Source organism: Dendrobates tinctorius, unplaced genomic scaffold, assembly GCF_039654945.1.
Source record: "Dendrobates tinctorius isolate UK_male_01 unplaced genomic scaffold, ASM3965494v1 ptg000292l, whole genome shotgun sequence".
Classification (NCBI taxonomy): domain Eukaryota; kingdom Metazoa; phylum Chordata; class Amphibia; order Anura; family Dendrobatidae; genus Dendrobates; species Dendrobates tinctorius.
The window spans coordinates 4,996,762-5,009,624 of NW_027361959.1; the positions used below are offsets into that span (position 1 = coordinate 4,996,762).

General features: G+C 40.6%; 1 protein-coding gene across 3 annotated transcripts in view; it reads right to left on the reverse strand.

The window, feature by feature from the left end:
* The window catches only part of NDST2 (N-deacetylase and N-sulfotransferase 2), a 229,064-nt gene that overhangs the window by 43,443 nt on the left and 172,758 nt on the right, over window positions 1–12,863 (reverse strand). For all 3 annotated transcript variants that reach the window (XM_073560053.1, XM_073560054.1, XM_073560055.1), the window contains 2 exons: window positions 5,630–5,815; window positions 4,250–4,378 (listed from right to left, as the gene is read on the reverse strand). In XM_073560053.1, coding sequence (XP_073416154.1) covers window positions 4,250–4,378; window positions 5,630–5,815 — 315 coding nt within the window. The remainder of the gene's footprint in view (window positions 1–4,249; window positions 4,379–5,629; window positions 5,816–12,863) is intronic.

Consider the following 12,863-nt stretch of genomic DNA (forward strand, 5'->3'; position numbering starts at 1 on the left):
TATCGTACATATCTTGGCAGGATGACCTATGATACTGTCACAAACAGTGAGAACTCTGATGGTAATTAAGCATAATAGAACAATTGTTGGCACGTCACTATGTTTTTGGTAATGTGCGCTAAAGTAGCTCTTCTGTGGGTTTGGTTCAGATCGGCTAGCCATCTCTCCCTACGTACATCAATGAGCCTTGGGCAAGCATGACCCTGTTGTCAGTTCATCAGTGGTCTTTCCATGGCCCACTTTTGGTGGGTACACGCCACTGCCAACTTGTAACACCATATAAGACCTGGCATTTGGAAGATGCTCTGACTTAATCCTCTGGAAATTTCAATTTGCACATTTTCCTACAATACAGGTATTGCTATGAGTAGAGGAGTCAGTACAAAGAATAAGATTACTCTGAAAAGTTCAGGTTGTATTAGCCTCAACACTAGAATAAAACCAGGGCTGTGGAGTCGGTAAGCCAAACCTGCGACTCCGACTCCTCAATTTCCCTTACACCGACTCCGACTCCAACTCCGACTCCACGACTCCAACTCCCACACATATTGATTATTGGATCATAAAAATGATTAAATGTCTGAGGTTCACATTGTACTACAATACATTTTTCACTTAAATATAAGCAAGATATTTAGATAGAACAGAATATATATTGGTGTACTACCCGGTTTTCATTCTTTTTGGTACAGATACGATATGGATAGACAGATATGGATAAATGGATAGATAGAGCAGATTTCTAGTCTGCTTTTGCTATTGAGTAACATTATCTATGAGCTCAAAAACCTTTCAGGTAATGCAGTTTTTTAAAAAGATGATCAACTTTTGCAGCTGAAAAACGTATCCTCAAAAAACACAGGAAAAACGCTGTGTGTGAATGTAGCCTTAGATCAGGAATAGAACAGCCATTTATAGGACATTTCATAACTTTCCCAAACTCCTATGAAAAAATATTCAGCACATCCTGCATTGAATTACTGTACCCAATTTATTATATATTTTAGGAGTCGGAGTCGGTCCATTTTAAACCGACTCCAACTCCGACTCCACCAAAATGAGCACGGACTCCGACTCCACGACTCCGACTCCACAGCCCTGAATAAAACCAAGACTCAAGCTAATCTATCGCAGCCAGCAGCAGACTGTGGTAAATGCTGAATGGTGTTCTGCCTGACTACAGTGTTATAATAAGAATCCATAGGAGATGATATCTCCTGTACTTAGATAGACAGGTGATTGCTGAGAGGTAACGCCATCTCCTGTCTCATCGACCAGCACAGTGTGAGGCCACAATAATAACGCAGCGCTAGATTTACATTTAATAAAAGCAATCAGGCTGCAATAGTCAGTCTCAGTCTGCTGACCGCAGCTTACCAATTGGTTTTTTTTCTGCAAAATGTAAAGTGCACCTGTATGCTGCAACGGCAGATTATTTGTAGGAGCCTCGGTTTCTGGGGCTGCAGTCTAAATCTACTGAGCTCCTGCAAACAGTCCTTATTAAGGATCTTTTACACTTGCCGTATTTTTGCGGGCCGTTTTTGCGGCCCCAACAGATTTAAAATACATCGGTGTGCCGTATGGCTGTGAGGGTCGTATATATGACCGTGAAAAAATATCGCGCTTACTAGAAATTTTTCATGGCTCACGGACTCCATTTAAATCAATGGTACCGCAAAAACCGAGAAGGTTTTTTGTGGCCCTTTTTGCGCAAAAATCACGGCAATATGGGCCGCAATAAACCCGGCAAGTGTAAAAGAACCCTAAGGCTAGGTTCACATAGCGTTAATGCAGTCCGCTCAACGCATAGCGTTGACAGACTTCATTAACGCTACTCACATAACACGATCGCATTATGTGAAGCATCTGCGCTAGCACCGACGGACCCCACGGACGCTGCAGCCCTTGTCCGAGGGTCCGTCACAGAATGATGGCACATTACCAGCGCCTGCCGATTTATGGCACACACTAGCGATGCGCTCCTAATGAAAGTGAGTGGCCGCATTAACAGATTGCATTACATCGCGTTATGCCGCTGTGTAATGCAATCCGTTAAACGGACTGCTTTAACGCAGTGTGACCCCAGCCTTACTGAAGTAGGAAACTGGATAGTGCAGTATGGAGAAGGACACCGAGTCATGGGTCGCCAGCCTGCAGCGCTCCAGATGGGAGTGATGACAGCATGCCCCTGCCCCAGGGTCTGGGGAATCTGCCATAGAAGAACGAGTTCACTGTGAGGCGGTCGGGCTACAAGGTAAATGGAAAGTGACAATGGTATTGAAGTCTGAAACCGATGTTAGTGAAAGGCCTAGAAATAAGACGTCTATCCCACTGTACTTTACATAACAGACAATGATTGTTAAAATCTCACAGTCATTTATAAACTCATCCCCCCAACTTTAATAAAATTCTGGGATTAGCTCACGGGAATTCTAAGCGACTATGTATCAGGAAAATTAGGGCCTTATCCTATTAATATTTAGTATCATCATGGAAACTTAAGCAATGGAAATTCCACAGCAATGAGGTTCCCTTTCTCCACTTGATATATTAGGAATGTCATCACTTAAAGCAGGGGTGGGAATCTCTGCCAAGTGCTATTTGGATATTTATAACGTCTATCGGGGGCTGTACAAGTCATGTGCCAACTCCACCCACAAAGTACATTCTGACCCTTCTGTAGGAGGCACAGAACTGGTTGACGAGCAGCCCAACTACTACAAAAGTGAGGTTGTAGAAGACCGTTTTTGGTGACAGGGCATATGTACATCATGGCAAGAACAAGCACAGCAACAAGATACAAGGTAGTTATACTGCATCAGCAAAGTCTCTCCCAAGCAAAAATATCAAAGCATACGGGGCTTTCACGTTGTGCTGTTCAAGCGGCTTTGTAGCATAACCAAGAAATTGGCAATGTTGTAGACTAAGATGAAGATTTAGTGCAGCAGGTGAAAGACACATCATGCTTGCTTATTTATTTATTTTTTAATGAGAAGACGTCCAGCAGCATCATCAGTTCAGGACTGACAGCAACAAATTATCAAATGGGAACCCATCTACTTGTTTGGAGAAGTGGAGTCAAAAGTGGTCTTCATGGAAGAATTCCAGCCAAAAAACTCATAAGTCTGATAAAGAAAAAACGGTCAAAAGTCAGCAGGTAACAGTGTAGCATGGTGGAGATTGCTTGGAAGTTTGGGGCTGCACTTAAGCAAAAGGAGTTTGGAAGTTTGTCAAGATTAATGGTATAGCCAATCTTGAAAAATACAAGGCAGATCATTGGGGAGATGTCTGATTGGCTCTAAATTTATTCTCCAACTGGACAACGACCCAAACATGCAGCCAATGTTAAGAATTATTTTTACCATAGAGAACAAGGAGTGTTGAAAGTGATATGGCCCACAAAGGGACATCATCAAGAAGAAAATGATGAGGTTTTTGCAGAACTTTTGCATAGTACCGTGTACAGGAAACAGTTACAAAGTCAATGATGTGGAAGACCGTTTTTTGGTCATGAGTCACATTATATATACAGACATCCTTAACATCTAATGCAGCATACATAGGGTGTTTGTTGGAAAAGTTCATTCAGCATAATATGATACATAGACTTGTTCAGAACAGTAACATATTAATAATGCTTAGGCGCTCTTCATTAAAATTAGAGAATACAGAAGAGAATGCTTTGCTACATTTCGCCTTTTTTTATCACGGGGGTCCAAAGTTTAGAGGGCAAAGTGTTATTAAGTGTAAACAAAGCAAAACCAAATAGTAAATAGAAGAAATCATTTACCATCTACTGAAGCAGTTCTTCACCAGTCAAAGAGCACAATAAAATGGATAACTTTATGAGGATCATGAAGAGTTTTAGGCAATGTAAAGAGATTTACGAACAAGCCTGAGGAAAGTCAGAACTGCCAGTAAACTCCGTACACCAATACACATATATCTATCCAGGGATTAAGTACCGGTGACAAAACCTAACAACAGGACTGATTATTTCAGGAGATTTACAGTCATTTGATGATCAAGAGAGTTTCCTGGCCCAGTGTGATCACAAATTTTAGTGACGCACCCATAAACTCTATTTTCAGAGTGATAGTACAAGTAGTCAGTGAAGCAGACCACCACTTTGCAACATAAATAATCAGTAAAAGCTTGGATTTTTCTCCAAGCTTTTCTTACGGGCATACAGATTCTTAGCCAGGTCAAACTTGTTCTGTAATGTAGTTGCAGGCACGTTTGCTCTCACCGGGTTCAATAGAACGGTCAGGAACAGTTCACCACCACGGATGGACTTGTCCAGCTCTTTCGACCCTCCTGGATACTCATTGTAGAATATAGTGTGAGTGAAAAGTCCACATGTCTGTCGGGGTAAAACCTTGAGACAAAATACAGTGAAAAGCTTACTAGTTAAATTTTTGATGGCTACTCAACAAGGAGAAACCAATGAAAAAAAAACCCCAAAAAATACACAATGTAAGAACACGTAATAAGACCAAAAATGCAACAGGTGCCGTGTATTTCATGCTCAATGACTGATTTTTTTTTTTCATTTTAAAACACTTTTGGATGATTATTTCAAAACACAAGGTTATATCTGGAGTTGCAGACTAACCTTTTTTAATTTTTAACGTTTTAAATCAATAGTATGAAGATAAGCTACTTTTTAATATCTCCATTCACTCTCAAATTCAGGAGTAAAATATGTACTCCGTGAAGAGACTCCTTACGGAGATGGGAGAGAGCAGTTGGTGCTTTTAAAGTCCTATGGAGGAGGGAGGAGCTAGAGGCAGACAGACATTCTGCTGCTAGTTCTTCTGATATCAGGCTATGTGCCCACGATGCGATTAAATCCGGACACTGAAAACCGGACCCCTTCCCAGAAATTGCGCGTTTTTTTCCCGCGCAATTTTACCGCGATTTTGCCACGATTTTCGTGTGCGATATTCAAGCACTTTCCAAGCGATTTGAAGCATCGCTTGGAAAGTGATTGACAGGTTGGTCACACTCGTCAAACATAGTGTTTGACAAATTTGACCAGCTTTTTACTATTGAGGCCGCCTATGCAGCATCAATAGTAAAAGATAGAATGTTAAAAATGATAAAAAAATCGGGTTATATTTACCTTCCGACGTCCCGCGCTGTCTCAGCGACGCTCCCGTTCCCAGCGATGCCTTGCGAGACCTGTGATGACGTTGGTCTCGCGTTGCTACAGCGATCTCACGAGACCGCTAGAGTCACGCGAGACTACGTCATCACAGGACCCTGCCGCAAGGCATTACTGGGAACGCTGAGGCCCAGGAAGGCAGCGCGGGACGTCGGAAGGTAAATATACCCCGATTTTTTATGTGTGTACTCACTGAAGACTGATTTTGCCTATGAATTGAGACTTGAGAATGAAAGAGGAGTCCAGGAGAAGAAAGCCATTTCTCCGATAAGATATTACAGTTTCTTATTTTCATATGCACTATTGCTTTATGAGGAAAAAAAAAATAAAAATGACAGTTACTCTAAGTGTCTCATAAATCCTCATTTAATGCTTGTTTTCCAACTTTGATACCTATGCAGTAGAAATAGACAGTATTTTATGTGAAGATAATGCAATATAAATCCATGGAGATCTTCTCACCATGATGTTGTTGTGGACAAATCCTCTCCGGTAGCGGGCAGGTCTCAGGTGAGGATATTCCTCGGTGCTGGTGACTTGGATGTTCCATACAGATTTCCAGGCTTCGTACAGTTGACTATGTATTGGGTAAACTCCAGAATGATGAGGTGCGACTGCATATCCCATATCTATGGGGATACCATGTTCCTAAAAGTGCATTAAGAGAGCAGATTGTTACAGAAGCATGGGTGGTGAATAGAATCTTAAATATTACTACAAAGAAACCATTGTATTAGAAGATCACCAGTAGACAAAGATGAGGTGAATGTACAAGTTAGATACAACTTTATGGAACCAACCAATTCTGGAGGGACCAAATGACAATCCAATATAGGTGTTCCCCTATACCAGATATTTGGCTTCATTCTCAAGAACGTATGATATGATCCGTATAGGAATCGGTAGTATTGCAGGTCTGTATATGGACCATTTAGTGCATCTGTGTGAACATCGTGGGGAATGAACTATTGATATGTTGGATTTCACCACTCCTAATTAAGAGAAGTTTCTGCCAGTGGTTTATTACCTTCTCCTCATTGAGTAAGTATGCATGCAAGTATGTGTATGGGGGAATTAGGAGGAATAACGCATGACCAAATGAGCATTTTGGCAAAAGTTATTTAAGATTTCTGGCCCCTTTAGCCACAATGGATGCATTGCATAACTCAAACTTCTGGCTCTACGCAGATTTGACTTTGTACATAGCCCAATTACTCCTTTTAGGGTTTAGTCTACATTTACACATCCCAAACGATTAGCAGTTTGATAGCGTGTGAAACTGGAAAAAGAACTGGGCAAATAACGAAAATCTCTGTACAGGCTGTAGAATGCATTGGCACTACATAGGCAGCTGAAATAATAGACTAATGTGGTTATCAGGACCACTACAATTAAACGGCCAAAGATCTAAAATAGAAAAAAATATATAAATATATTTCCCAATTATCCAACGTACAAACAAACACCAAATTATTATTATAATAAACAACAGCCTCGAAAAAATGTACGAAAAATTAAACAAAATGTAAGAGGGTCCAAGGTTTAAAAAGCTGGTCCGAAACTGACAGATTTATTCGTAAATCTCTAATGTCAATCTAATAGCTTTTCTGATACACCTTAATAAAAAATTCCCTACTATTCCCACCATTCCCTCTTTGCTCTAACTTTTATTTATTTTAGCAACTTTTGGTTTGAGGACATTTTGTTTGAGAACCCCTACTGCATGCTGGGTTACTCAAATGAGAAGTCACTGCAACAGCTACTCCCGGTTCTACGGAGCATTAGTGGGCTCTTGATTCCGACGTATGCTCAGCAGGATCTTGTCACTGTGTAATATTCTTTTTAATGCAGTGACAGTGCGCTCCTTCACCGGCTCTGATGAGAAGTAACAAGCCTGCAAGAGAGCGCACTGTCAGTACACAATGTAAGGAGATAACTCAGTGAGCAGGAAAAGAAGAAACCAGCCCTGCCCCAGAACCAAATCACTAGGTGTTGGTTTTGGAACACCCCTATAAAAATAGGCTTTTTGACATTAAACTTAGAAATATTATATACAATTACAATTGAAAAACAGTTGAGATGCAGAGTTATATAAAGAAATCAAGAATGCAATGATTTGGAAATCTGTAATAGTCATTTTATTCAGAACAGACCATAGGTTATAGATCACATCCTTTGAAAACAATCATTCACTCATTTACATATTGATGGCAGCAACACCGCTCAAAAAAGTTGAGCCGCATCCACAAAAAGGCTTGATGTGTTTAGATTATACACAGGGTCCAACCTTTTTGGGAATTGGGGGTGAAACTATGGTTTGGCGGTTCCAGCATATTCTGTATACATATAGGATGCACGGTCTCACAGCTGCCGCTATGCTTTGCAGCACTGTTCACGTCCACTATTCTAAATGAGACTAAGAAAGGACCGATGACATGAGACGGGTCATTCAAGGTCAACAATGTTCGACAAATACGAGTGCTGCCAATGTGCAAACTAATAAACAAAGGCTGCCGGCTCATCCTCATCGCTGCTCGGAGACAGACCTTTATTATACGGAGGCTTGGATTCAAAGAAAAATGGAAAGCAAGCGCTAGGTTACCCTATGCAAGCATATGTATCAGTCCCGCAGCGACTAATATCAGTAAGACATGAAATTTCACATGTGTGGTCACGGCTCACTGGGGCCAGGTCTGTCTGTATTAATGTTCCACATCAGTAGTCCGGGAACGTGCCGCGAGGCCACTGGCACAGAACATACCTTTTCACACATTAAGCTTCCTGCCCTTTTTTTGTCAGAATTAAATTGCCAGCACAACCATTTCCTTTTATCTTCCTTTCTGGAAGCTTTGTATGAACTATTTTATCTCAGTAGAAACAACGCTGTTAACAAGCGTGCCACCTTTCCTCCTCTTCACAGACTTTAATATTGACGCCTTATCCTTAGGTTAATCAATTTCAAATCGACGGGCGAATGACTAAGAGAGCTGCAGTACCATTCATGGCCACTAGGCAATATAAGGAACCAGGAGTCTGAGCCCCTCCGATCTGATACTAATGACCTTTCCCAGGGATAGGTCAATATTAAAATTTGGGAAAACCCCTTTTAGGGTGAAAAAACAAAAACAAAAAAAAAACAAAAACAGGTAGGCTAGTACTATGGGCATGTGATAATAAAATACACCAAGTTTAATTATTTTATAACGTTAAGGTACCGTTACATTTAGCGATGGACCAGCGATCCAGACAACGATACGACCCGGTCAGGATCGCTGGTGCATCGCTAAATGGTCGCTAATGAGCTGCCAAACAGGCAGATCTTACCAGCGATGCAGCAGCGGTCGTTACTGTACTTACCTGTCAGACGGCAGCTCTGATGACTACTTCCTCCCGTGTCCATGAGTCGCTCGTCGGCGCCAGCAGGAAGCCGACGACAAGAAATGGACCAGGACGATCTCGCGCGATCAATGATCGCCAGGTCGCAGGTACGTGTCACATGTAGAGAGATCGCTAGCGATATCGCTGCTGCGTCACAAAATCGGGGATGCTTTAGCGATCTCGCTATGTGTGAAGGGGGCTTTACTCAAAGAAGAGAAATGGAGTGAAAAAGTGACTTTGTAATAAATACATAATGAAGTAAAACCTGACTCGTGCCTTATTTATTTTCAAATGTATTCAATGTAATATATGTGACTTGTCATATTCAGTACAACACGTGGCGGTTTTTATTAATTGCACATCAGTACTTTATGATGGACGCTGCAATGTAGGGGCATCTGATGTAGATTTGATCATACTTCAGCACTACAATGTAGTGGGGAATAGATCTCTAGAGCACTTGAAAGCCTAGCTCTCACAATGGAGGATTCAATCACGTATTACATGGTCACCTATTGAATTCAATAAGCAGGCAATACCATGGCATTTTTAGCCATTTAAAAAAAAAAAGACGGAGACATAATGGACCTTCTCCATTTAAAGTGTAACTATCATTAGGAAAAAGTTTATTTTATATTACATGTAATGTTAATCCAAGAAGATTGCTCCAGCTTAGGAGTAATGCTTTGTATTGATTATAATTAAAACTATAAAATTCAAGTGAAAAAAAAAAAAAAACAGAAAAAAAAAAACAACAACATTTCAAATCCAAGGATCCTTAATCGTGACATTAAACAGGTAAAGATGCTTGTTTGCATTTGAAACTTTTTTTTTTTTTTAAATATTTTTTTAACTTTACTTGGATTATGAAATTCTGATAAAAATCAACGAAAAGTATTATTTTAATCCTCTGAAGATGAAAATATTTTTGGATTAAGACTACCTGGCTGGACGTCTTAATGAGCAGTCCGTAAAAAATAAATAAAAGTACACGTATTTGGTACTGCCGCGTCCGTAATGACCCGACCTATAAAACTGTCCCATTAATTAACCCCTGCAGTGAACACCGTAAAACAAATTGATAAAAATCGACGTAAAAAACAATGCATTATCATCATAAATCGCCAAACAAAAAAGTGGAATAAAACGCAAAAAGACAGCTGTAAATAAACATGGGACTGCTGAAATCATCTCGTCCCGCAAAAAAAAAAAAAACAAGCTGCCATACAGTTCTATCAGCTGAAAAAATAAAAAAGTTATAGCTCTCAGAATAAATTATAGATTTTTTCAAAAAAAAAACCTTTTATTACGTAAGAGTGCCAAAACACAAAATAACAATATACGGTAAATGTAGTATTGTTGTATTCGTACTGACCCGGAAAAAATAAAACTGCCTTATCAATTTTACCACAAGCAGAATGGAATAAAAAAGAAAAAAAACAATTCCTGCATTGTTGGTTTTTGTTCATTCTGCCTCTCAAATCGGCATAGAAAGAAATCAAACAATGTAATGAGCCCAAAAATGGTACCAATAAAAACATCAACTTGTCCAGCAAAAAACAAGCCCTCACATGACTGTCAGCAGAAATATGGAAAAATTATAGCTCTCAAAATATGGTGATGCAAAAAAAAAAAAAAAAAAGTTTTTGAAAAAAAAAAGTCTTTCATTGTGTGACAGCAGTCAAACATAAAAACCCGCTATAAATCTGGTATCACTGTAATCGCACCGACCCGAAGAATAATCTAATCGCACCGACCTGAAGAATAATCTAATCACATTTACCAAAGAAAAGGAATGAAAATAAAACCAATTCTTCTCCGGCTGTTGATTTGTTCATTCTGCCTCTCAATGATCGCAGTAAAGGCCCTTTTACATTTAGCGATGCACCAGCGATCCCAACCACGATACAACCCGGTCAGGATCGCTGGTGCATCGCTAAATGATCGCTAGTGAGCTGCCACACAAGCAGATCTCACAGCGATACAGCAGACGATACTTACCTTTCAGACGCGGCGATCCTGACGTCCTCCCGTCCGCCTCCACACGTCGCTCGTTGGCGCCACAGGAAGCGCCCGACGAGAAATGGAGCTGCACGATCTCACGCTATCAGCGATGGACAGCGGGGGAGCCGGTCGGAGGTATCACACATAGCGATATCGCTAGCAATACCGCTATAACGTCACAAAATCTGTGACGTTATAGCGATATTGCTAGCGATATCGCTATATGTAAAACCCCCTTAAGACTCAGCTCATTTATCCATATTTACTCTGCTGCTTCAATATAGTGAGTGGCTCCCTCAGGGTTTCATTTGAATTGCGTCACTTGAAGATTTAAAGGGAAACCCCGATGTAAGTGCTCAGCGTAGTGCGCCGGATAAATGTGATCCAAATTATGTAAAATGTTCCCAATAAAAGCTTCAACTCAATCCACGAAAAAAAAAAAAAAAGTCCCCACACAGGGCTGTCATTTGTTAATGGAAATATAGGGAGATTCCATGTTACTGGTAGCACAAAGGCTCTGGAAATGTAAAATGGCTTCTCGCTCCCAAATCCAAATGCCTCCCTCCCTGCTGAGTCCCAGTGTGTTTATTCCACATTTAGAGTCCAAATGTTTATCATTTCTGTAGAAATGAGTGCCTGTCTAATTTAAAGGTGCAAGAGCTGGGCACTACAACGTACTGGTCACTAAAACGGCAGTTTGCAATTTTCACTCAGTAACAGCCACTGATGCCTGTTTCTGGAAAACTCCCATGGAGTCAAAGTCGTCACTACATCTGTAGATAAATTCCCAAAGGGGTATAAGTTCCAAAATGGGGTCATTTGAGGTGGTATTCTGCTCTTCAAGCACTTAAGGGCTCTGTATATGGAGTCAACAACCTATTCTAGAAAATTCTGCGCTCCAGGATGCCAACTGTATAACAGTAGTGCTTACCATCTGGCAAGACTTTAGAGGGACGGAGCATTATTTGCCAATAATGGCTCTTTCCCTCCAGAGTCTCGCCGTATGGCTAAGCAGTACTGTACCGCCATACTTAGGGTATTTCTACACTCAGCAGAAATTGTGGGACAAATTCTGGTGCCATTTTTACCCATTTTCCCGTGTGAAAATGTAAAATCTGGGGCTAATACTAAATTTTAGCGGTAAAAATGTAATTATTTTTTTCTTCATTGCCCAACGGTATAACAATTCTGTGACCTACCAGAGGTGTCAATATGATCTGTACCCCTAGATGAATTCATTGAAGAATGTAGTTTGTAAAATGGGTTCTCTTATGAGGGGGTCTGCTGTTCTGGCACCTCAGGGGGTCTGACAATGTGACATGGCACCCTCAAACCAGTACAGCAAAATGTGATGACGCTTCTTCCCTTCTTAATTTTGCATTGTGCCTCAAAAGTAGTTTTCAACCACATATGGGGTATTGGCGTACTCAGGAGAAATTGCACAAATAATTATGGGGTCCATTTTATCCTGCTATCCTTGTGAAGATCAAAAAAATTGGGGCTAAAAACATTTTTGTGGGAAAAATGTAATTTTCTATTTTGTCTGCTCTATGTTATAAACTTCTGTGAAGCAGCTAGGGGTTCAAGGTGCTCATCACTCATCTAGATACATTCCTTAAGGGGACTAGCTTCAAAAATGGAGTCATTTTTTTTTTTTTAAACTGTTTAGGCACATCAGGGGCTTTGAAAGGAGACATGACACGGGCAGACCATTCCATCAAAGTCTGCGTTCCAAAACGTCACTCCTTTTCTGAGCCCTGCCATGAGCCTAAGCAGTATTTTACTCCCACATACGGGGTAGCTTTGTCTTCACGAGAAATTGCACAACAAGTTGTATGGTGCAATTTCTCCTGTTAGCCTTTTCAAAATGCTAAATTTGGAGGATAAAAAAAACAAAAACAAAACATTTTTGTACGGAAAATGTGATTTTTTTTTTTATTTTCACGGCTTCTGTGAAGCACCTGGGGATTCAAAGTGCTCACCACACATCTAGATAAGGTCCCTAAAGTGGTCTAGTTTCCAAAATGGGGTCACTTGTGGGGGGTTTCCACTGTTTAGGCACATCAGAGGCTCTCCAAATTCGAAATGGCGTCGTCAAATTATTCCAGCAACACTGGGCCAGAACAGCATATTCTTAATGTTGCATGTGCACATTGTAGTATAAAGCATTAAGGCCATGTGCACACGATGCAGATTTGCAGCGTTTCCGCAGCGGATTTTACCGCGCAGAAACGTTGCATATCCGCATTGTGATGTACAGTACCTTTAAAATGAATGTAAAAAAAAAAAACGCTGTGCAGACGCTGCGGATTTT